The sequence below is a fragment of the Nothobranchius furzeri genome, chromosome 18 (genome assembly GCF_043380555.1).
Source record: "Nothobranchius furzeri strain GRZ-AD chromosome 18, NfurGRZ-RIMD1, whole genome shotgun sequence".
Classification (NCBI taxonomy): domain Eukaryota; kingdom Metazoa; phylum Chordata; class Actinopteri; order Cyprinodontiformes; family Nothobranchiidae; genus Nothobranchius; species Nothobranchius furzeri.
Window position 1 is genome coordinate 35470313 of NC_091758.1, and position 24767 is coordinate 35495079.

Below are 24767 nucleotides of genomic sequence, written 5' to 3' on the forward strand. Positions count from 1 at the left end.
GAAAAGCATTTGACCGTATTACTTCCAAAGCTACTGTTAGGCAACTACAGATTTGTTATATTTTACAAGGTAAGCAAAAATAAATGTTGCCTTTTGGTCAAAAAATTGCTTCTGTTTACAGTTTTAGAATCACTTTATTTTACATTGTAAATTTGCATTTTTGGAGCATGACCAGTTCAAAGGGACATTATGGAAGTTTGACAGCCAAAACGTGTAGAAATAATAAATTTTTTCTTCATACATTCTCCTGCAATGCCCTGGTCCTGTAGAATGAGCCCTGGCATTTTTACTGTGATTGCCTGTTTTTCTGTAAAATCACAGCAAAAGAGAGATGCTCGGGTCGAGCAGGCTGCTTCATGCGCGTTCACGCTCAGGCATAGCCCGTAGCATTTGCTATCCGTAGCTTTAGCAGCAGAGAGAGAGGTAGTGCCAACTCAGCGACTTTGTCACTGGTCCTAACGCCTAGTGATTAACCTAGCTGCATTTCTGAGGACCCTTAGCTACTTTCTTCCAGATTTTTCCTGCAAATTAGCAACAAAATAGCCATTTTCGCTCCGAACCGTTCTTTGAACATTGTTTCAACTGTCATCAAGGAAATAAATGTTACAGATACAATAGATGACACTGGCGCTTTAGCTCACCTAGTTAGATGTCGGACTCTCGTGCAGAAAATCCAGGTTCGATTCTGGATGTGAACATAAATTATTTAGAATTTATTTTTTTTACATTAATGGTATTTTTTTTTTACACTAAGATGCCCAAATTTTTATTTGAAACTCGCCGAACGGCATTGAATTCACAGATAAATATGTGGGTTCAACTTTCATTTTGGAACAATTTTTCAAGCAAGGTAAGGGAATGATCTGAGCATGCAGGAGGACTGACCCATCTTAAACCTTTGTCAGCTGTGCTGAAGAGAAAGGTACAGAACCAAATTATTTAATTCATTAGCTGCGCGTTCTCCTGTCCTCCGGGCCACCCACCCACCCACCCACACACACACACACACACACACACGGGACTGTCTCAGCTGTTATTTTCATTAAGGAGTGTGCACGTACAGCATGCGCGCCTCGTGCACGAGCCTACTATTGAAGCTGCCGTTACTCTTTTGGCCTGAGGGGACAATCGCGAGCATAAAAATTCAAAACTCCATAAAGTCCCTTTAAAGTCAAATAAAAATGTCCCATAGCTTTAACTAACTTGTACAACATAGTTAATCCTGAAGGTGACACTCTGTTAATACTGATTGTGAATCGATTTAAATTGAGAATCGAGAATCAATTCTGAATCGAATCGACACCCCAAGAATCGGAATCGAATCAAATCGTGAGTCGTTTTCAGATTCACATCCCTAGTTGCCAGACTGCATAATTTGGTAGAATTTGTGTGACATTAGAAATCTAAAGCCAAAACCGACTGAGCACTCACCAGCTTCTGAATAATGTGAAAAATCCTAATGAGTCACACAACTGTGATCTCTAGAGGCAGCATCATTAACACACACACACACACACACACACACACACACACACGTGCGCGCAAGTATTAGATTTCTGTTTATCCGTCTTTCACGTTGGCAACGTCACAAAGGACAGCTCCCTGACAAGCCACGAGGGAGTTTTCTGCCTCCCACGCATTTCATTTTAAAAAGAAAAATAGGCCTTTCATACCCAAGAATACTGCTGATGTTTTAAACAATTTCTATCTGTGAAAAATGGAAACTAGCTGGATGTTGTGACCAGGCAGGGTGTCATTACATCAACCCAGCAGGGTGGGATTAAACAGAAAGCATGCAGGAATTAGGCCCAAAAGCAAAACTAATGAGATTGAATTTAATATCGACATGCAGCAATAAATAATACAGACATGACTGATCAACAATAATAAATAATCGTATAACAAATCAACAGTGACAGTGGAAGAAAAGGAGAGAAATTGCAAAACTGCCATTGCAAAAATACATCAATTGTGCCACATGCAAAGGAAAAGGTCCACTTGGGGGGACATTCCTAATGACACAGCAGGCCAAGACAAGTTTATTCACAACACCCAGACTCTGTTAAGTCTGCAATTAGATTGCAACAGCGAAGAAAAGTGGAAGACGAAGAGCTCCTTGATAACAGGCGAAAGAAAAACGGGAACTTCTGATTAATGTTTGACATGTGTGCAGAATGGTTTACAGGACTGGCTTCTGTGTGGTTGAATGTCAAAGGCAGAGGCAGGGTGGGATGCTTGGCCACAGATAACAGAGGGTCAGGGCTGGATGATCGATCAATTTTTGACCAGAAGGATGCTGCTGATTAAGCATCACTCCCCAGGGGAGGCAAAGAGGGGACCAAAACAAAGCATCAGCGTGGCATCCTGCTGCCAGCTCCTCGGCTGCCTTTAGAAGGCATGGAAAGATGGGGAAGCCCCAGGCTTTGTGAACTTGCATTTAAAAGCCCACACTGCTCTTCCGTTTGGCTGACACGTAAAAAAACACACACCTGTCATGGATTAACCAAACCCATCATTTGACCTCATAACAAGTCAGGAATCTGTAATCCTGAAAGAATGTGCAACCCCACCTTCATGCAGCCTCCTGTTTCTCGCACATTATGTATTGCCTAGCAACAGTGCGTTGCTAGGACTGCGCAGGCTTTGCCACGGAGGCGACCACACATTTCTCTCTGGTCTGGATCAGAGGACTGCAGCTCCCCAGCAGAGTGCCTGTTTCACATTTCAAACCCAAACAAACTGATCTGGGGTTTACGCACAGCTCCCCAAACTTCGCTAGTCTCGCGCACGCGAGCTCTGGTGCTACACTTTTCCCACATATTCAGATTAAGTGTCAAGTTCTGGGGCAGAAAGGTAACCTGACACACACACGAGTGTAGCCGACACCTGTACCGAGCGTGCATGGATAAGTTATAAAGCAGGGCTAGGACAAAACACCGGTTAGCAACACAATTAGCACCAGCTAACACCAACACGCACGGTGAGCAGCACTTACTTTTATGTTTGCCCGAACCCCAGGACTGCGTCGCGATACTGGGGCTCCGTATAATTGCCCTCCCGGCGGATTTCAAAGCGTCCATGTCCGTAAACCCAAAAACAGAAGTGGGGCGAAGAGCCCGACGAGCGCGCGTCCGTCTCCGTCGACTCTCTCCCTTCTCTCGGTTTAAAACAGCCCTCTCTCTCCCGAGAAAACTTTTTAAATCGTCTCTTTTCTTCTCCTCAGCGCTCAGCTCGGTTTCAGTCGATGGTGGATTATCATGCTCGTCCTCTGGGCGGTGTTATGTATGTAAATTGGCCGGATGGCGCGTGCGTTACGCCCGTTGTGGTGTCACGCGAGCGGCGCGGCAGGGCGACAGGTCGCGCGAGCGGCAAGAAGGCGCTGCTCCGACGCGCGGCGTGACTGCCCTTCCAGCTGTTCCGCTCAATCTATAACGCTGCTGCTCGCTTTTATTGAGAAGTCTTCCGTTTGTTTCCTGAGCTCCCACTGACGCGCGAAGACACGTCACGGACTCGTCTCACCTCAGCAAGTGGATTAACGAGTCGGGCCGGGCAGACTGGGTCACATCACTGTGGCATGTAGTCAGACAACCAACCACTGCAATAAATGGATTTGTTGTAGTAAAATCTCTCAATCAAATATATTAAAATCACTGGGTATTGAAGAGCTTATTCCACTAATAATTATAATTCACTGTTTGGTGCAAATTGATTAAATAATTTTTCAAGAATAGAATGAAAATATCTGTTTATTAGCTAATTTTCACAAATGTGAAATAATGCCAAGACGAGGGAACAATTAAAAACTGTAATCTGATTACATTTAAAACAGATGTACGCAGGGGTGATTCTAGGAGGGGGCTAGCGCCAACTTGACAGCAAGCTTGGACCCCCCTGCTGAGGGCGGAGCCAAAGCATTAATAATTACTGATTTGTATGAACAAATATTTTCAGGTTGTCATAATAAATAAATTAGATAAAACACTTTTTTAAATAGTTGTATTTTCAAACTGAAAATCTGTTGTAATTATTGAAAAACTTGTAAATAGAAATGTTGAAATAATAATTGTAGTTTTCTCACTATTGTGCTTCTCTAACAGAGCAGATGGCCTCGGCCTGTAAGAATCTCCCCCGATATCATACATTTTCCAATTAGATCATAATTGTTAACCATTACAAACACGGGAGGGCAAAGCTCAACAAAGCTCAACTTCCCTTACCATAAAACATGAGGACTTTTTTTATTTGTAATTAGAAATTAAAATTTAATGGTTAAGAAACTAAAACATGTCCACCCTCACTCATATTTAGTAATGAGATTTAGAATGAAACCAAATGGCATCCCCATGTGTCAGACTGAGACTATTACATCATTATAAAGCACTCAGGAGAATGGCTCGTAAAGGATCCCAGATGAGAAGCTTGGAGACGGGAGTTCAGGAGCCTAACACTCCCCTGAGGATGAATTAGCCAACATCACAGCCATCTTTAATCAGAGGCTGGATAAATGGTGGTTGATTACAGCATTAGTGTTGCACTAACTACCCCTTTGTGCTCAGACAGGTGCATTCCTTCTAAACGGCTGTTTTTAAATTATTTAAACAAATCACACCTTGACTTGCAGCAGCAGGTGGTTTGTGAACAGCTTAGCCAATATTAACTCTACTTTGAAGCTGAGCGAAGCCAGAATACATATTTTTGCACATTCCCGAAAACAAGTATGAGCCTTGAAAATATTCCAGTGGAGCAGCAAACCCAATGCAACGTTAAAAAAAATCTTTTAAATCAATTTTATTGGCAAAAATGTGCAGGAGAAAACCTCGCACTCGAGTTTTTGTTGCAGCTAGAAGTTATAATCTGCTCATTTTGCACGCTTGAGTGTGTGGAGTCAGGTTTCTACTGAGAAAATGATGAAAACTGAGTGGAAACCAAATTTATGCTAAACGTGATTATTGCAGAGAAATTAAGGGAAGAGGTTCGCCCTCATTTTTCTCACTGCGCCGGTTAAACCAAGAGTTTCTTTCATGCATTACAACACAGCATTCCTCAGAGAAGGATTTTACTTTCATCTTCTCAAGATAGAAGAATTTTCCCTCAGATCAGACCTGCTAACCCATGATTTGTTTGTTGTTTGATCTCAAACTGAATCAGCTTCATGACGGCATTCATCCACGTAGAACTGAGGAAGACAAGTCATTTTACTCCTTATTTTGTCGAAGATTAAATTAAATTTATTAATTTATGAAGAATTTGTGTTTTTTTTACAATTAACTGGTGAATAGTTGATCTTTCCACTGTTTTGTGGGGGGTAGGCACTGCCCCCTAGTGGAAAAAGACGACATTGCATTTAGAGGCAGATTTTTGTTTTTAAACTAGATCAAGTTTTTAAATCATACAAAAAGGCGTATTTATTAATGTTTAGTGAAGGAATGTAACCCAAAAGAATAAATTGTGACACAAATTAGCTCATAGGCTTAACTGCGCAGGGATGTGGGAGAAATCGATTCCAGCAGTGGTCAAAAGAGCAGCTTTATACCAAATAAAACTTTAGAGCTGAAACTCTTACAGGACATTTTAAAGTTTCATCATTTATGATAAAAATCTACAGAGAATTAGGCCTGCTGGGAAAAAAACGTTCTCTCAGATTTGTGAGAATAATGTAAGAATTCAATAACGTCGGAGGCTTAAAGTCAAGTTTTAAAATTAAAGTCCCAAATATTTACTTATTCCTCTTCCGTTAGAGTTCAGTTTTAAAATAGAAAAAAAAACGTTTGCAGTGCAGATTACTTCCACATACTATGGGATTGCCCTCTAATCAAACAGTACAGGACAGATATTCACATGGCACTGCAGGCCATGCTTGACTGTGTATTCCCACTGGAAATGAAAATGATGTATTTTGGTTGTATGGCACAAGACTGGACAACAAAAGACGAGGATTTAATTAATATTTTACTGATTTCTAGTGGGAAAACTTTGACTAGGAAATGGAGGACACCGGCGAAGCCTATTTAACAGAATGGATGGATATAACAATGGATATTAATACAATGGAAAGACTGACTGCTGTTGTAAATCATTATCTTGATAGATTTGATTCATGCTGGGCAAAATGGATTAGTTATATAACACAGGGTATCTGAAGGTTGAAGGGAGCCAAATTTAAGACTTTTTAAGACCTTTTTTAAGGCCACTTAGACCAAATTTAAGCAACTTTTAAAATTTTAATTTAAGCTATAATTTCCAGCTATTGCCTGGAACCGGTGTCAACCACGTCGCGAACGTGGGATTAGCCATCCAGTTACCATTAAACTTGCACTTCCCCATGGCGCAAGCTCCCACTAGCTTAACCAGCTAATGTGCTCATCTAAAAAGAGCCCCCTTTCACAACTAACTGAATGTGTACGGTTCCGCTTACGCCAACATCATACACAAAAAATGCTGAACACCAACTAGAAATTCACAAAATTTTTATAGAAATAAAAGAATCTTGTTTATTGGGTCTTTAGTAATGTAAGACCTTTGGAAACTGTATTTAAGGATTATTTGTCATTTTTAAGGATTTTTAAGGCCTTAAATTTGGAAAAGCTTATTTAAGACTTTTTACGGACCCGCGGATACCCTGATGACAGTCCGGAAGCCCGATGCTTTTTTATAATGATTGGTGAATAGATTTCAGTCTCCCCTGATGATTCTGTTCCCCTTTTTTTCTTTTTTTTAATTTTACTTTTTTCTTTTTCCCTTTTCTTTCTTTCTCTTTTTTCCACATTGATGTTAAGTACTGATAGCTCATAAGTGTTAAGCAATATGCACATACTAAGTTTTTGTATGTATATGCAAAGTATTCATCAATGGTATGTTAAAATAAAAATCCATCCATCCATTTTCTGAACCCGCTTGTCCACGTAGGGTCGCGGGGGGGCTGGTGCCTATCTCCAGCTGTCAACGGGCAATCAGGCGGGGTACACCCTGGACAGAGAGCCAGTCCATCGCAGGGCAACATAGAGACACACAGGACAAACAATCATGCACACACACACACCTAAGGACAATTTAGACAGACCAATTAACCTAACAGTCATGTTTTTGGACTGTGGGAAGAAGCCGGAGTACCGGGAGAGAACCCACGCATGCACAGGGAGAACACGCAAACTCCATGCAGAAAGATCCCAGGCTGGGAAGCGAACCCAGGACCTTCTTGCTGCAAGGCAACAGCTCTGACCACTGTGCCACTGCGCAGCCTAAAATAAAATAAAACGTTGGCGTGTGGAGTATGGATGTTTTTGTGATGTTCATATTTGTGGAGAATTATGCAAAATTGGTACTTTTAGTGTCACTCTGTTGTGAAAATGTAACGCAACTATTCCATGGAAACCTGAAACACGGCCTAAACCTGCATTACATCTATGTTTATATGTATGAGTGAAGTTTTATATTTTAGTTAAAGTTAATAGAATGAAAATATCTGTTTATTAGCTAATTTTCACAAATGTGAAACAATGCCAAGATGAGGGAACAATTAAAAACTGTAATCTGATTAAATTTAAAACAGATGTACGCAGGGGTGATTCTAGGAGGGGGCTAGCGCCAACTTGACAGCAAGCTTGGGCCCCCTTGCTGAGGGCAGAGCCAAAGCATTAATAATTACTGATTTTTATGACCAAATATTTTCAGGTTGTCATAATAAAATTAGATAACACATTTTTTTAAATAGTTGTATTTTTAAACTAATTGAAAATCTGTTGTAATTATTGAAAAACTTGTAAATAGAAATCTATCATATTAGTGGAGAATTAAGCAAAATTGGTCATTTTAGTGTCACTCTGTTGTGGAAATGCAACGCAACTATTCCATGGAAACCTGAAACACTGCTAAACCTGCTTTTTATTACATCTATGTTTATATGAGTGAAGTTTTATATTTTAAAGTTGTTGAGTTCAAAGAGCCGCAGGCTGCAGACCCCTGAGCTACAGGGACACCTGAAGAAGAAAACAAGGCAACACGGGGTGATGAACGAAGCATAATCCTAAAGATAAAAAATAGCAACAAACAGGAAAATAAGTTTGCAAGAAAAAAAATTTATTTCTTGTAAACCTCACAGAGTGAGAGCGCCGCCGAGGTCAGACCTGGGAGAAACCGGAACAGTGACTGTGGGCGTAGAAAACAAAAAACATCTGTTCACCAATCAGCCGACCAAACTGTAAATTTTACCACAGATTTCCAAGAAGCCAACGACAGCGATCCGAGTGGAAACAGAAAAGAGAAGAAATGAAAGCGTTTCCGCATACAGTAGGTGAAACCGTACGCTGCACGACAACGAGCGTTTCAGCCGACGGTGAAGCCACGTGACGCTCGAGCAGATCGACGACGTCACCAGAAACAGGGTTACGACTGCCATCGGAGCCTCCGTGTGACTTCCTGCTCCCTCGCCTGAACGGTCCGACATTAAAACAGGAGACCAAACCTCTGCCTGCTCACCTTCCACCAGCTGAGTCTACCATCAACTCAAAGGTACATTCTTCAACGCGTTACTAAAGGAACAGTCTTGGCACGCCAAATTCAGGTGCACATTAATTAAATTACCTGGGAAAACATGGAATTCCTTATAGTTTAGCTATTAACCGTAAACCTGCTGATCCAAACGAGTTTAAAAGCAGCTCCTGATCCGTTTTAGATGGTAGTTACTGGATTTAACGATCTCCGATATTTAACAGGAAGGTTTTCTTGTTTAATGTGGATTTCATTAGCGAGGAAGGGGTTTGTGCCTCTTCATCATGCGGAGAGGAATCTTTAGTCTTTCCGGCTCATCGAGAATTTCGCGACGACGTGGGAAGCTGCGGGCGGCGTCTCGTGTCCTCACTTAAACACGAACGCCTCTTCTTCTCCCATCAGCTCAAAAACCGTCAGAAAACACAACAAAGTTTTGTTTTGGGGAACGAAAACTAAAGATTTAACTTAATTATCAAATATTTCCGAGTTTATTGTGAACGTAAATAACCACAAAAACGGCTTTAAAACCAGTAACCACCACAGGCTGGAGCAGACGCTCTGAAGTAACTCGATCACGACGGGGGAAGTCGGTGCCGTCTGCACTACATTCCTCTGGTTGTACGAGCGTGACGGGCTGAATCCGGAGTCTTCCAAATTCACGGGGATGCCGTTACGTTGGGTTATTTTACAGTTCATAAAGAGAATAGTCAAATTTAAAGAAACGCAGCAGCTTCTCTTGAAGAGATGAAGACACGCGCCCAAATCTGTGAGGTTTCACTAAAATAAAGAAAAACCTGGGGCCTCTTCACCGACGGGGGATGTCTGTAAGTTTTTTGTCTTTTGTTTTAACTACAACAAACACAATCACATAATACAACATCCTTCTGAACTGGCGAAAGAGAACAGAAAGAGTTCTCCGCCGCGACAAGCCGGGGCCTGCAGGAGGAGTAAAAATGTAGAGAATGAAAGGAGAAGAGGGGCAGAAAAACAAACGAGTGTTCACTTCTTCAGAGGCTGGTAAACAGAAGCGTTGGGGTCCAAGCCGGAGGCGTTGGTGTCCATGAACTTTGAGGAGTAGTGAGGGGCCACAGGGGTCATGCTGCTGGTGTCGGCTGTGTAAGAGATGCTGGGCATGACGGCCATCACTTCTGCTATCTTCTGCTTCAAGTCTTTGATCTCTTGGTCCTTCTGCAGGGTCTGACCTGAAAGCAGACAAGCGTGTCAGATCCGGTGAAGGCGTCAGGCTGGACTGCGAGTGTCGGGCTAACCTTGTGCGATCTCCAGCTGCCTCTTGGCATCGCCGAGTGCAGAGAAAAGGTCCAGTTTGATCCTGGTCTCTGCACTCAGGCTGTTTTCCAGGTGCTGGGTCTTGTCCTGCATCGCCGACAGCGCCGACATCAACACCTCTGTGTCTTTTTCATTTTCCTTGTATTTATGAAGCTCCTGCAGAAAAACCAGGTCGGGTATCAGAGCAGTAGAGTAGCATCTGCTGTTTACAGCTAAGTGTTGTTCACTAGATGATTTTTGAGACATTTGTGAAAATAAATGTGTGAAAAGTGCAGCCTGAGCAACCTTAGAGAAGGTTTAGTTCTGTTGGCTGGCTGGAGAGGCGATGCTTCCTGCTGTACTCATGGAAGTAGGGGGAGGGGCTAAAGGTGTAGTACATCTTTCCACCTCTAGATGGTGCCGCCCGATACAAATCTCCAGATTTCTGCTTTAAACATCTGGTACCAACCAGGCCCCCACAATGCGGCTCAAAAATTGAAGCAATCCCGGAAGTACCAAAAATTGCAGTTCCACCCTCATCCACTGGGGGCTGGTGTCAGAAACGAGCAAATCCTCATTGACTCCCATGTTAAAAATACCAATTTCACAGCAGAAATAAACATGTTTACAGCCTGGTACCAAAACATGTTTTTGGTTTAAATGATCTAGTTTACACTCATGACAACTCTGAGGGGGGTGAATTTTTTTCTCACTCTTCTGTTTAAGTGTATTAAAAGCCTAAAATTCTGTGTAATTAATGAGCATCCGACCCACGTGACTGCAGAGCTAGCTCCGGGGAAAGGCCTCAGTAGAGCCTCGGTCTGGCCTGGATACTGTTCCGGGATTTTGAGTCTCTGTGTGTGTTCTTGTTTGGATATTATTTGTGCAATTGTCGGACAAAATGACTTGCTGTGGCATTAATTGCACTAATAGAGCGTCCAAGGAGTCTCCACTTCATTTTTTTCAGTAAGTAAAATTATATTCATGTATTTTAGGTCACTGCCGAGCTGAGCTTAGATTTTAACATGTACTGTTTAACCATGAAATTTAAATGTAATAGGGTAAAACCCAGTGCATTTAACATAATGCTGCACTTTAGAAAATGGGTTGAAATATAACATGTTGGTGGAGCTGGGTTCCGACTATCGGCTTGTGGAGCTCTCGGGAGACCGATGTTTTCCACCCGGTTTTACCCAGCGGTCAGCCCGGCGTATCTCTGACTCAGAAGCTCTGGTGTTGTGCACAGTTAACTCCGGTTGCTGCTAGGTTGCCACCTCTGTTAGCTTAGCTCCCACCTCCGCGTTAGCTTTGGGTTAGCTTGTAGCTAGTTCGACCGTGTGTCGTCAGTTGATCCCAGCCTCACAGCTCCACCTCTCTTCCCTTTTGTGGAATTGTCTGGGCTTGACTTAACCTGTGACACGGTCAAAATGGCGGTGGTGGCCACCTCCTATTTGGCCTCAAAAACGTGTTTTTGGAGACTATGGAAACCCATTGTTCAATATTTATATGTCGATGGTTACAACACTAACCTGAACTTTTAACTCCAGCTCTCGTATCTGATCCTCCTTCACTTTGATGTCCACAGTAAATTTTTTACACTCCGACTCCAGCTCTGTGATTCTCCGTCTGAGCGTGTCTGTGCACTCCCCTCTGGAAAACAAAGAAATAAGTGAGATTCTATCAGAGATATTTGGGAGTATCAGCTGAGCAGGTTAGTCACCACACCTGGACGCCGCTGCTAGCGCCACCGCTCTGGCTGCGGTCGCCTCCTCCAGCTTCTTTCGCTTCCTTTCTTCTGCGAGCTGCTTCTCTGCGTTCGCTCGAGCATCCTGCTCTGCTTTGAGCCTCTTCTCCAGCTGGCCCACGGCCTGCTTGTCTTTTTGTTTCGCCTGCACAGCGTTATGGAGCCTTGCACATTGGCACACAATACATTAGACGGTGTGCGGCACAAACAAAACCGCGTCAGAGCCCCTAATTGCAAGCTTGCGTCGCCTCCACAACTCACTTGTTCTGCAGCAGCTCGTTTTCCTGGCGCAGCTGACCCAGCTCGGTGCGTATGGAGCGCTCGGCGCTGCCCAGCGAGCCGATCTGGCTGCGCAGGTCCTGCTCCACCTGCCGGCTGGCCTGCAGGTCTGCCTTCAACTTTTTAATGTCCTGCTCCAATCTGCATGAAGACATAAACAAGAGGAGATGAAGGACGTCCACCAAAGAACTAAACGGCAGCGCCGTTCTGCGAGCTTCTTACCTAACAAGTGCTTCTGGCTTTTTCAGCTCGTTGTTGGGGATGCAGTTGTCTGTTGGATCCTTGTGGGAACCCCCTGATGTCCCCTTCCCCACCGGTAACTTGTGCTTTTTATCGTTTTTCCCCGTTGAAGACGGCTGCGCCGAGGAGGGCACGGAGCCGTTGGTGGCGCTGTAACCGCGCGGTGAGGAGTTCACCGTCGTGGCGTTGCAGCTAAGATTTTTGCAATTTCTGGAGGATGACGACGACGAGGAAGAACTGGAGGAGTTGATGTCCTCTTTGTGCAACAGGTTCTCTGTGCTCCCCAGCTCTGTGGTCAGTCTCTTGTTGTTCAGATGGTTCTCCATATACTCCATCTCCTGGATTTTACAGTCCACTGACGACGGCAGAATGCTGTTGTGTTGCTTTTTATTCTCACCACCATTTCTTCCTTCTTTCCCTTTTTCTTTATACTCCAGCTCTGGCAATGTCACAGCTGTCTTTTTATTGGCTGGGGCGCCATTTTGTGTCACCGGAGGTGCGTCTATTTCAGATAATCCTTTAGCTGCTGCTGCATGGAGAAAGAGCAGGAGAACCATGGAAATATTAAGTCTTTAATCAAAGCCTGGTGCGCACCTGCAACCACAAACTTTGTATAAAGTAGAGCGTAGATGCACGTGCTGGAAACGCGTTCAGATAACACCCAGGGAGGTTCCCATCACATTTATTTGCCGATCCGAGTCCTTTGAGTCCCGATCCGATACTTCGTTAAATAAAGGATAAAAGAGAAACCATTCAAGTTGCCCTTTAAGTTTTTATTATTATTTACATTTTTCTTTCTTTTTGGATTTGTCATTTCTTCCTTTTATCTGCCAAAAGGCCTCCCTCATTCAGCAGGAATATTGATAAGAAGGGTGTTAATACAACAAACATATTTAAAAAGGTTCCTCGTTGCTCACATTTCTACGCGCTTACGTGGCGTAAAAAGGGATTCCTCCATTTTCCCGTGACGTGTCTTACCTGAGAGCTGCGTGTGTAAAATACTGAAGACAATGAAACTCATACCGTGGCTCCAGAAGACCGCAAAACCCAACTTTGGCAGCCGCAGACTCTCATCCGGTGTGATTATGTTTATTTATTTAACAGACGCTTTTATCAAAAGCGGCTTAAAGTTTATAACCTACAGGGCATGTTGTGATCTGTGGGGGAAACCGGAGTACCCGGAGGAAACCCACGCATGCACGGGGAGAACACGCAACTCCACGCAGAAAGGCCGCAGCCGAGTTTCGAACCTGCAACCTTCGTGCTGCGAGGCAACAGTGCTGAGACCATTTTACAACCCTTTTCTCTTAAACACATCTTTCAGTGTCGGCTGGCTCCACGTTTTTGTCCGAGTTCCTGCAGCGACGCTAAACACCCAGTATGCACACATTACACGTGTCTGTTGCACTGCTTTTGCTGTCCGGTTTAAATATGTCCAACCTGCAGATATTTTTGTTCTCCTGAGGTAACACGTTAGCTCTGTGTTGGCCTGCTAGCTAACAGCTACACGTTAGGGTGTCTGAATTCTCCAGCTGCTGTAGATTTTGTGACATTACGGTGTTGTTGTCGTCTATACAACGATGACTACTGACGGAATGGAGTTTGTTGAATTAAAACTAAGCTTTTGTTTCCATTCATCCATTTTCAGCCTCTTACCCAGGGCCGGGTCGCGGGGGCAGTAGCCTAAGCAGAGAGGTCCAGACTTCCCTCTCCCCAGCCACTTGGGCCAGCTCCTCCGGGGGAATCCCAAGGCGTTCCCTGGCCAGGTGAGAGACATAATCCCTCCACCGTGTCCTGGGTCTCCCTTTAGGTCTCCTCCCGGTTGGACGTGCCTGGAAAACCTCACCAGGGAGGCGTCCAGGAGGCATCCTGACCAGATGCCCGAGCCACCTCAACTGGCTCCTCTCGATGTGGAGGAGCAGCGGGTCTACTCCGAGCCCCTGCCGGATGACCGAGCTTCTCACCCTATCTCTTAGGGAGAGCCCAGCCACTCTTCGGAGAAAACTCATTTCGGCCGCTTGTATCCGCGATCTCGTTCTTTCGGTCACTACCCAAAGCTCATGACCATAGGTGAGGGTAGGAACGTAGATCGACCGGTAAATCGAGAGCTTCGCCTTCTGACTCAGCTCTCTCTTCACCACGACAGACCGGTACAACGCCCGCATCACTGCAGATGCAGCACCAATCCGCCTATCGATCTCACGCTCCAGTTTTCCCTCACTCGTGAACAAGACCCTGAGATACTTAAACTCCTCCACTTGGGGCAGGACCTCATCCCTGACCCGGAGAAGGCATTCTACCCTTTTCCGACTCCAGAACATGGTCACGGATTTAGAGGAGCTGATTCTCATCCCAGCTGCTTCACACTCGGCTGCGAACCGCTCCAATGAGAGCCGGAGATCACGTTCTGATGAAGCCAACAGGACCACATCATCTGCAAAAGCAGAGGCTCAATCCTTAGGCCACCAAAACTGATCCCCTCAACACCTTGGCGGCTCCTAGAAATCCTGTCCATAAAAGTTCTGAACAGAATCGGTGACAAAGTGCAGCCTTGGCAGAGTCCAACTTTCACTGAAAACGAGCCCAACTTACTGCTGGCAATGTGGACCAATCTCTGACACCAGTCCTACGGGGACGTAACAGCCAGTATCAGAGGGCCTGGTACCTCATTCTCCTGGAGTACCCCTCATAGAGCCCCCTGAGGGTTGCAGTCGAACACCTTCTCCAAATACACAAAACACATGTAGACTGATCGGGCACCCTCCAGGATCCCCCTAAGGGTATAGAGCTGGTCCAGTGTTCCACGGCCAGGACAAAAACCACATTGCTCCCCTTGAATCTGAGGTTCGACAATCTGCCGGATCCTCCTCTCCAAAACCCCTGAATAGATCTTACCAGGAAGGCTCAGGAGTGTGATCCCCCTGGAGTTGGAACACACCCAGCAGTTCCCCTTTTTAAATAGGGAGACCACCACCCTGGTTTGCCAATCTAATGGGACTGCCCCCGATGACATCCAACTGTACATCTCCTTTAAGCCCCATGAGATGTCTAAGCTGCAGCTGTTACACACCTGCTTAGACTCTATCAAAACCTGGATGGCTGGGAGCTTTCTTCAGCTGAATGAAGATAAGACTGAGATCCTCATCTGTGCCCCAGACAAGCTGGTTCCCAAAGTCAGAGACTCTCTTGGTCAGCTTGCTTCTCACACCAAACCTTCCGTCAGGAATCTTTGCGTGACCTTTGACCCAGCTCTCACCCTGGATTCTCATGTCAGTTCTCTTGTTCGCTCTTCCTTCTTCCATCTCAGGAACGTTGCTAAGCTGAGTCTCATTCTGTCCCGCTCTGAACTTGAGACAGTTATCCGCACCTTCATCTCCTCACGCTTAGACTACTGTAACTCTCTTTTCACGTGTCTGAGCAGAACCTCCCTGAACCGTCTACAGGTGGTTCAGAATGCCTGTGCTCGGCTTCTGACCAAGTCCTCCAAGCACACCCACATCACACCGCTTCTCCTCCAGCTTCACTGGCTGCCAGTCAACTTCAGGGTTCATTTCAAGATCCTGGTTCTGGTCTTTAGAGCCTTACATGGACAAGCACCATCTTACATTGGTGATCTTCTTAGTCCCTACACCCCCAGCAGGTCCCTGAGGTCCAGTGATCAAAGCCTACTGGTTGTGCAGCACCAGGCTAAAGACCAAAGGTGACAGATCATTTGCTGCTGTGGCCCCCAGACTCTGGACCTCTCTCCCCCTGAGCCTGAGATCAGTGGACTCAGTGGTCTCCTTCAAAAAGCAGCTGAAGACTCACTTGTTCAAGCTGGCTTTTGGATGACCTTCTTCACCACTCTCTCTTTATTCTGCTCTCCCCACCTATTCCACCTTCCTCAGGATCCACTGATTTCCCTCTTTCCTATTCACTCTCTCTCTTTCTTAACATTTTTTAATCACAATTGTCTATTTTTTACTCATTTTAAACATATGTTTAACCATTTTCTAAATTCTTTTTGGATTTTTACATTTTTTTTTTGTTTTTGTGAAGCGCCTCGTGATTTTTACCTTGAGAGGCGCTACAGAAATGACATTTTCTTCTTCTTCTTCCACACGATACTGCAGAGCCGCGTCAGCCAACACAACGCTACAAAATCCAGAGCCTTAAGGAACTCTAACTCAGGGTTGACTTAGAAGTTCATGTTTGCTGTTTTATAAGGTTGAATCTGATCTCTTCCACCCAATTCCGATTGTTTGAATTTCACGCTATCGGATCGGAGCTTTCCTAAACAAGAAGAGAGCAGCAGAGAGAAGACGTATTCTACTTCTGTTTAATTTTCATCCATTAAGCGTCAGAATCTTTCAAATGCTAAATAATTAAAAGAAATATCAGAAAGTTTTACAAAATAATATCATCAGATCAGACGCTAGATCAGCTGTATTTGTGGTTATCGTTGAGAAACATGAGACAGGAGCAAAAATCTGAGAGTGAAAGCCTGCAGGTGAGTGAAACTGAAAGAAGAGGCGCTCATCTTCTGTCCGACTTAAGCCGGGCGTACACTGTGCGACTTTTTCACTTTTTTGAGCCGATTTTCCAGTCGTGCGAGAATCCACAAGATCGGGGCGAGTTTTGCGCCGAGCGTCGTGTAGTGTACAGGGGGTTACGAGAGGCGATTAACACCACGTGACCAGCTACCGATCAGTAATCGTGAGCTCGCACGGACTTCTGGCGTGTTTGATATTTTGCTCGTCCCGCGTGAGGGTATCGCACTGTTGAAGCGGCGCTGCGAGCAGCTGCGACCCAAAATGTATCAGAACCGCTCACGGCGCATGCGCAATCCTGCATCAACGCCGCTCGCTCGCTATTTCCCTAATAACACATGCTGTTCGTTTTTATTCCTACACGTTTTTTACTCACAAAGATTGTCTAGAAAGCGTGTTTGTCGTGTTCATGTCAAATTAAAGTGATCACTAAACACAGATTTACTTTCCTTATTTGGTTTTCCTCATCCAACCCCCATAAATCCCTGTGTGTCCTCCTGCAGCATTCCTGAAGGACAACAGGCAAAACAAGACAAAAAAGTCTGACGTGTTGAGTAAAAACTGCTATTTTTAGCATATTTTTAGGTCCGACGTGTAGCTACCAGACGTACAGTGTGAGCGCATGACTCGTGAGATCTGCCCTGCGAGGAAGTCGTACAGTTTGAGCTGAAGCTGAGTGCTACGAGTTAAAAAGTTGCACAGTGTCCGCCCGGCTTAACTCTAGTTTTATTTTGCATCTCAGCAGTCTGAGCGTTTCTTCTACTTAAATCCTTCTTTACACCAGCTTTGTAAACCATTTGTGGTCTGACGGAGAAATTGAAAGAAACTAGCGTCACACAGAAGTGGAACAGTTGCAGAAAACTTGTTTGGTGACTCAGCCACGGAGTTGACACAGGAAACACTGATGAAGAGCAACAAAAACACGATGCAAACCGTCAAAAAGACGACTGCAGCAATGAAGTCTTACCTTCTTCTGCCTCTCGCTCTTGCCTCTGAAGCATCTGCTGCTCTGGAGGCAGAGCCTGCTGTAGCAGTTGCATATAAAACTCGTTCTCCTTCTGCACCTCCTTCTGCTTTCGTAGGCGCATTTTATAACTAACGTAGCTCTTGAAGCCAAAGCCCAACGTGACCACGGGATAGCCGATGCTGCGAAGACAAACACAAAGAGTCAGCGCTGGCATGTAGGTGGCACAGCAACTTTCTCTCTGATGCTTACCAATGCGCAGCAAAAGGACGACACAAGTCCACGTGAAAGTTCTTCAGGTCTTTGAATCTGATGGCTGCCTCTATGTACACAAAGAGTATCCATAGAGACACGGTGGGGAGACACACCCCCCTCTCTGGGTGAACAGAAAGCACAGAAAAGAACGTTTTAAACCTCAACCGAGTCCCTGAGAGCTGCTTTTGAAAGCATTTATCACAGCTGAAACGTGGTCATGTGACTGGATGCATCTTTAATAAACTATTAGAAGTTCTCTCGTTAATATAAACGCGCCTCAGGAAATCGACTCTAGCCATTGTTTCTCTGGGTGCACCACACTCCCAACATTCAACACCATGCTGTGGAGCGCAGTGAGATATTAATACCCCGGTGACATCTTACGGTGCTGAATGCCACTGGTGAGCTCAACTGAGAACCACTCTGCTCCCCCCACCCCCACACAACACCAACCAACTAACAGGGTTTCAATCTGACACCTGGCCTTTGGTCAACACAGGCTGATGACACTAAATCAGCCTGACGGCTAATCCGCAGCTCGCTTACATACGCCATGCAAAAGTCTTAGAAATAAATCAACGGATTGTAAACAACACAATGAGCGAGGGTCGTACACAAGACCTATCAAAGCTTGTTTCATGAAACTTGAAGTAACAAATGTGATGAAAACAGGTTTAAAACCAGGTTTTGTTTTAATAATGCGTCCGAAGTGGCATCACATATCAGCCCTCGGCCAAGCACACATCGCTAATGGCAGTAAAAAGTTCATAGCGAATCAAAAATCAACATTTCCCTGCACATCTATGGGCACAACACATGGTCTGACTTGTGCAGAAAGTTCTTACCTGTGTGCCAAACATACTGCACCCACACATAAGTACTGGCAGCAAAGAACAACCATTGCACTGGGATGAAGAGGAGGCAAATGATGTCCGAGGTAAACGCCACACAAACAAAGAATACTGAAAAAGCCTGTGGACACAAAAAGGACAGCTGGTTAAAATAAAATTTGCAATAAAAAAAAGAGGAAAGTAAAGGTCATTAGATGATTTTAGCACCCGTTCTCTGAAAAAGCAAGTTCATCACATAAAAGCCGGCCCCCTAAAAAGGATAAAAACTGGAAATAAATGTTGGAAATAAGCATCGGGCAGATTTTAATTGTTTATAACTGGAGAAACACGAGCCTGAGAGTGAAAAAACAACAAAAAGAACGAATAGGACATATTAGCTGTTCACATCTCAATAAAACATAAACACACATCGATCGTCTCAACAAGAACAAGCTGTCCAGCACCTCTCGTGAACGAAAGGTGAATAAAACGGCAAAAAATGTAGATGTTCATCTGGAATGTGAGTCGATTAGAGGATAAACTCGTCAAAAAAAGATAACATGCTAGTACAGCAGGTTGTTTCCCTCTGCTCTTGACACTAAATATACTTAAAAATACACCAAGTCCTTATTATGAGAAATTCTGACATGTTTATTATGGTTTTAAATATTTTTATTCTCTAAATAGGATTACTATTTGACCCTTGCATTTGTATTTCAGCCAAGTATAAAAAGGACAACAAAGTCAGAAAAGAGTTCAAAAGCATCAAAGATCACCCATCAGAGAAGTAACGGAGTATGGAAATTTACTAAATAAGACAAATTAGTCATCTTAATATTGTTAAAACAGGATGTATGTAGGAATGGCAAGAGGTCAATGCATATAAATGCTTCTTTTTTTTTGTTTAAAGTCTGTACATATCGCAGTGACATCATAAATATGTCCAGTGGGCATCATATTTATTATAAACAAATTTAAATGTTAGTTTAGAAGTACTCACCAGTCCCTGGTATCTAAAGGAGTCGTACACGCTCCTCATGAAGAGCCAGAATGGCCAGAGGTACTCAAACCTGAACTCCAGGACAAAGTCAGCCAGCAGCACTAAAGCCCAAACCACCAGAAACTTCAGGTACAGGAAGGTACTGGAAAAACACAAACATAACATGTTGTTTAATTACAGTAAAGTGATTTCTCTCTTATATGACATTCCCACTGGTTGTGCATTTCTGCGTGGGATGAATCAAGTTTAAGATTTGTGCACTAAGCATACTGCTGTTTTCCAGATTAAATACAAACGTATGATAATTTATGATGGTTTGCTGTGTAGGTTGGACTAGGTTCCTTAAGTTTGCAGAAGGTGCACACACATTACAGCTTAAATGAGCTCCAGAAAGGGACTTTATACTGGTCTATGATGTGGGAGGCTGCCCCGTATCTTCAGTCATTCATGCTTAAACCGGTTGCTGTTGACGTTTGTGTGACCAGATAAATAGGAAGTCAAAATGAGGTTTAAAAGCCACTGACTGTTTAGACAACACCAGAGTGCTCCAGATCAGCCAGTCTGACCCAGGCTGGAGCTACCGAACAGGAAGCAGCTAGATTTGACAGGACCACGCAGCGACGATCTATGTGGGCGAACGTCAGCCTGGATTGTTTGGTTCAGACAACCAGTGTCTACAGTAACGCTGCTGTTAAATAAATCTAATAACATTCATAACAGGCTGTTTTCGGGCCTAGCAGCGCAGTTAGCTCAGCAGCTAATGTTACCTGCAAACATAGCTGTAGCTAGCTTAACTAGCTTTCCAGCTGTGGCAGCTCTCTCTCCGGAAGCTAAGTGTGGACAAGGCAGACACACACAGCTGTGTGAGGAGCACCTATCCATGGGGCTCCATGTAAGTTACCTGCCGTAGATACCCTCGGTGATTCGGTTCCGTTTTAACGGCCGTCTTAGTTTGCTGCAGTCCGCATTGCGCCGCTTCATCCTCCTCCCCTTGGCTTCGGCCTTCGAGTAGCAGCTGTAATCTTATCCAGTTTTCTTGTGTATGCGGACAAAGATAATAAATAAAGTGTTTGCGTTATATGTCGCTGTTATTATTTTTACCCCCACTGAACACAAAGAAATAAATAAAGGACTCTCTTCGGGAACCTCCTCTTTTCCTCTTAGCGCAGGCTCAATAAGCACAAACCGCGCTGTGTTTTGCATAGAGTAGTTGTCAGACGGATGGGCTGTCCAATCACAGTGTCCGAAAGGGCTTCTCGTTTTGATTGACACATTCACCAACTAATCACCTTTCAGCAAAGCTGTTCGTTCAGCTTTCCTCCGTCAAAGACAACGGAGGAAAGCGTGAAGGCTGCGCGTGATACGTAGCGTCGTTCAGCCAATCAGATCTTTGTGGACAAAACGGGAATGGCTGATTGACCAATAGCATGACAGCAGGGGTGGGCTGTGTTATGGAGGATTTTTTTTGTGCCTGTGGTTTATTGTGAGGAGAAAATACGCAGTCTTTGGTACAAAATTCTCTTTGTGTCAGTTACAAAAACATACAAGGCTATTTATATAAGGGCCTGTGTGAGTGCTCCATTCACACACTCAGCCTAAAGCGCTGAACGCAGTTTGCTTTGTTAAAGGTTACAATGCGTGCACGTTGAGCGCAAATGCGTGCGCGCGTTTACAAATAATGGTATCATCTGCCTGTGATTTAAAACTTGTATTATAAGACATTGCATTTACGTCTAGACAAAAGCAAATAAAATACATATTTAACAACAAAAAACCCGTTGACCTCATTGGTTGTTTGCGTTTCGGGCTCTTTATAGAGAATTTTTGAGTCATTATTATTTTAAACAGAGATGTCTTCGTGTCCACCAGCTGATAACGAGCTCTGCTGGTTGCGCCCTTTTTAAAACCGTGTTGCGGGCTGATTATGCGTCAGATGCAACAGAACTGCGCAGAAACAAACATCCAATGGCTCCTCAATACGCTCCAAGTCTGCGCTCCCGTTTGGCACCGTTACTGCTTTGTCTTCAGACTTTATTTATCATCATATCTGCGCTTTATTTTAAAAACAGAGTAACAGTGAACAAGGATGACCTAAGAAACTTTTACTCAGGTGAGTTTTTATTGGGGGGGAGGGCTCAAAAGATGAAAAACTATGAACTTTTTCTTTTTGCAGAATTCCAGGATGTGAACGTGATGGTGATTTTGGGGTTTGGCTTCTTGAGCACCTTCCTAGTGCGTCATGGTTTCAGCAGCACTGGGTTCAACCTCCTTGTTGCAGCCATTGCTTCCCAATGGGCGTTAATCCTCACAGGTGTGGAGTCATGGTTCAGCGCAGGAAGGATAACGGTGGATTTAAAAAGGTAGGATGCAGATCACAAACTCTTTCATGGAAATAATGGATTTGAATATGTTCTTTGTTTCCAAAAGCAGACAGCCCTGGAATTATAAAAAAAAAAAATCATTAAAGTTTTCACTTCTAATTATGTTTTTTTTTTCTATAGCATTGTGGTTGCTGAGTTGTGCACAGCTTCTGCACTGATTGCAGTTGGATCTGTGTTGGGGAAGGCCAACCCAGTCCAGCTCACTGTGATTGTCCTGCTGGAAGTGTCAGGGTTTGTTTTAAACGAATGGCTCCTCCGGACTCTGCTGAAAGTAAGCAGCAACGCTCTTGTTTAGACTTTTGTTTCACGGTTCAGTGGTTGTAAGATGCTGCCACTAACGGCACCCGATTTCAGGTTCGACCCCTGAGCAGCATCATGCTGCTCCACATCTTCGGGGCCCTCTTTGGACTCACGCTGACATGGATCATGTATCGGAAAGGCTCAGAAGACGGATTTGAAAAGGAGAAATTTGACAGAAAATCTGGATTGTTTTCCTCACTGGGTGATTTATTTGAGCATTTATAAGAAGTGTTTAGTATTTAGTAAATCTTGCATTGCAACACTTACGTTTATGTTTGAGGAGGTACGGTGTTCCTCTGGATGTTTTGGCCCAGTTTCAACTCTGTGCTTGTTCCTGATTGGACTCCTTGGAGAAAGTTGGGAGCGGTGAGCAGCACCTATCTGGCTCTAGCTGTTAGTGCTGTGACAGCAGCTGCAGTGTCTGTGCTGTGCAGCCCAAAAGGGAAACTCAACCTGGTACGATTCATAAATTAACACCATCACACAGCTTTGTTCTCTGTAAAAACATCTAAAACGTAATTGTTGTCCCTCAATCAGATCCAAATGCAGTCGTGCATCCTTGCTGGTGGTGTTGCAGTTGGCGTTTCCATGTCTGCTGTACATGAACCTTGGGAAGCCATGGCAATCGGATTCACCGCAGCCATTGTATCGACCATCGGATTCAAATATCTAAAGGTTTTGCATCACCAAAAACATTTTACATTTACTTTAATCAACACCAACTTCATTCCGGTTTTTTCCAGAAGCACATGCTGTTAGCGTACGAGTGCCACGACACCTGTGCCATGTTAAGCACACACGGGCTTCCTGGTCTACTGGGCTGGCTCGCACAACTTGTCCTGCAGATTAAAGACTGTGATGATCACACGGTGTAAGAATGCAACCAAACACTATTTACAAGCAGCAAGCGTGGTAGTTGAGTAATGGTTTGTTTCCGCTTTCAGGGCCACCCGATTTGCTGTGTTCCACATCTGTACTCTGTTTATTACCATCTCTCTGAGTGTGTCTATGGGGTTTCTTACAGGTATGACGCTTGGAGTTTATAATCCTTAATTTACCCAGTTAATATTATAATGAAACTGTATGGATTAACAGACTGACAACTATAGGCTTACACGTCTATATTTATCATGTCTGAAAGTGATAATTATGTAGTCTGTTGTTTAAAGGGTTTCTGATTAAATGGAACTTCTGTCGACCACTCCAAAACAAAAAATGCTTTGACGATCAAGCTTTCTGGGAGGTAAGCGCTCAGCATGCCCGCTTTGACAATTTTAAATACAAATAAAGAAAAACTTTTACAAACTTGTACTGATGAAGCTGCTGTGGGCATTGTGTTTTGCAGTTTCCACACCTTGCAGCACACAAGTAAACAGAAGCAGAGAGAAGTCTGTCCTGGAGTCCAGAGAATTTCAGATTTACCTGCAATGGTAAATCTGCAAAACAAGCTAGCTTTAAACAGCCGCAGATCTCTCACCCCTCCTGCCGGCTATCCTCCCTATAGGGAGCTTAAGTCACTTCCGCATCACGGGTCCCCAGAAGAACGAAAAAATGAAAGCAAGTCAACGGGGCTAAAAACGTTATTTTCTAATCCGCTTTGTCTTACGCCCTGGATCGCACACACGTTGTACTCAAACTTTAAATAAAAAGTAATGACGGGTGTTTCGACCACACCAGTCACATACTTTGAGATTTATCAGCTTGTAAAAGTTCATAATTAGCACTACAAACTAGAAATCGGCACGTCGCATATATGATGTCACTACATAATCTCCTCTCCCCTAGCGTAGCTGCTACTTACCACATGACCAGATTTATGGTGGTTCTTTCATCCTGTGGGAAGTTTGCTGAACTTACAGCCATTTTCCCTCAGTTTTCTCCGTGTCTGATTCGATGACGCATTTGTGGTCCTGGACTTATATTGACACAAAACCTAAAATAGCGTTCCCCCTGTTCGAGAATAAGCGCGTTCTTTGTATCAAAATGCGACTTAAAAATTCACGGACATCATATGAGAAATCCATGGCACAAAACAAGCGGATTAGAAAAAAGTGTTTTTAGCCCCGTTGACTTGCGTTCAGTTTTTCGTTCTTCCGGGGACCCGTGGTGCGTGACTTAGGCTCCCTATAGGCCTGATATGGGAACCCACATTAACACAGGAAACAACGAAGTGCTAAACACCAGTTGTCGTTTTCCAGATCATAACCTCTTTTGTTGTCCGTGACTTCAAATGTATCTATTTTTTGGGACTCAGGTAGTTTGTCCCAAAGTTGAAGTGGTAGTAGCCGGCTGTTTCTCCTGATACTGAGCGGAGAACCTCTCACACCAGTGGTGTTCTGTTGCCAAGTACGTGAGCGCATAATGAACGGAGGACCCAGGGAAGTGCGGTGAATTGGCAAGACCGACAACCGGATGCGATGCACAAATGCAAGAGAATCAGTTCGTTATTTTTTAATCTCCCACATACATTTATAGCTATACCGTGTTAAAAT

At 44.1% G+C, this 24767-nt stretch overlaps 3 protein-coding genes across 10 annotated transcripts in view; 1 reads left to right on the forward strand and 2 right to left on the reverse strand.

Moving 5' to 3' along the window:
* The window catches only part of ldlrap1b (low density lipoprotein receptor adaptor protein 1b), a 33417-nt gene extending 30116 nt beyond the window's left edge, over nt 1-3301 (reverse strand). For all 3 annotated transcript variants that reach the window (XM_015970363.3, XM_015970365.3, XM_070546709.1), the window contains exon 1: nt 2996-3301. In XM_015970363.3, the coding sequence (XP_015825849.3) occupies nt 2996-3080 (85 nt within the window). In that variant the 5' untranslated portion in view covers nt 3081-3301. The remainder of the gene's footprint in view (nt 1-2995) is intronic.
* A 4754-nt stretch (nt 3302-8055) lies between these two features.
* On the reverse strand, nt 8056-20746 carry maco1b (macoilin 1b). Of its 4 annotated transcripts, none has more exons than XM_015970368.3 (12): nt 20496-20746; nt 19595-19736; nt 18610-18736; nt 17762-17885; nt 17513-17691; nt 11999-12542; nt 11759-11917; nt 11479-11661; nt 11283-11403; nt 9756-9930; nt 9491-9689; nt 8056-8145 (listed from the first exon to the last, which is right to left on the reverse strand). In XM_015970368.3, the coding sequence occupies exons 1-12, from the start codon at nt 20573-20575 to the stop codon at nt 8118-8120; spliced, it is 2061 nt and encodes a 686-aa protein (XP_015825854.1). In that variant the 5' UTR covers nt 20576-20746; the 3' UTR covers nt 8056-8117. The 4 variants fall into 4 exon arrangements, with proteins under 4 accessions (XP_015825854.1, XP_015825853.1, XP_015825856.1 ...); XM_015970367.3 differs by having other exon boundaries at nt 11999-12545; XM_015970370.3 differs by lacking the exon at nt 8056-8145 and having other exon boundaries at nt 9258-9689.
* A 656-nt stretch (nt 20747-21402) lies between these two features.
* On the forward strand, nt 21403-23847 carry rhd (Rh blood group, D antigen). Of its 3 annotated transcripts, XM_070546707.1 has the most exons (10): nt 21404-21704; nt 21768-21954; nt 22096-22246; nt 22330-22477; nt 22556-22731; nt 22813-22950; nt 23019-23146; nt 23220-23299; nt 23445-23518; nt 23621-23847. In XM_070546707.1, exons 1-10 carry the CDS (start codon nt 21560-21562, stop codon nt 23645-23647), a joined length of 1254 nt encoding a protein of 417 aa, XP_070402808.1. In that variant the 5' UTR covers nt 21404-21559; the 3' UTR covers nt 23648-23847. The 3 variants fall into 3 exon arrangements, 2 of the variants coding, with proteins under 2 accessions (XP_070402809.1, XP_070402808.1); XM_070546708.1 differs by having other exon boundaries at nt 21403-21954; XR_011517165.1 differs by having other exon boundaries at nt 21404-21954; nt 23431-23518; nt 23621-23695.
* Nucleotides 23848-24767: the final 920 nt, after the last annotated feature.

Coding starts and splice junctions, on each gene's coding strand:
- maco1b (XM_015970367.3), bottom strand. CDS start 20,575: ATGAAGCGGCGCAATGCGGACTGCAGCAAACTAAGACGGCCGTTAAAA. Junction 11,404..11,478: donor GCGCTAGCAGCGGCGTCCAG/GTGTGGTGACTA, acceptor TTTGTTTTCCAG/AGGGGAGTGCACAGACACGC. Junction 9,690..9,755: donor GCAGCTGGAGATCGCACAAG/GTTAGCCCGACA, acceptor GTCTGCTTTCAG/GTCAGACCCTGCAGAAGGAC.
- rhd (XM_070546708.1), top strand. CDS start 21,560: ATGGCTCCTCAATACGCTCCAAGTCTGCGCTCCCGTTTGGCACCGTTA. Junction 22,951..23,018: donor TCGGATTCAAATATCTAAAG/GTTTTGCATCAC, acceptor GGTTTTTTCCAG/AAGCACATGCTGTTAGCGTA. Junction 23,300..23,444: donor GTCTATGGGGTTTCTTACAG/GTATGACGCTTG, acceptor TGTTGTTTAAAG/GGTTTCTGATTAAATGGAAC.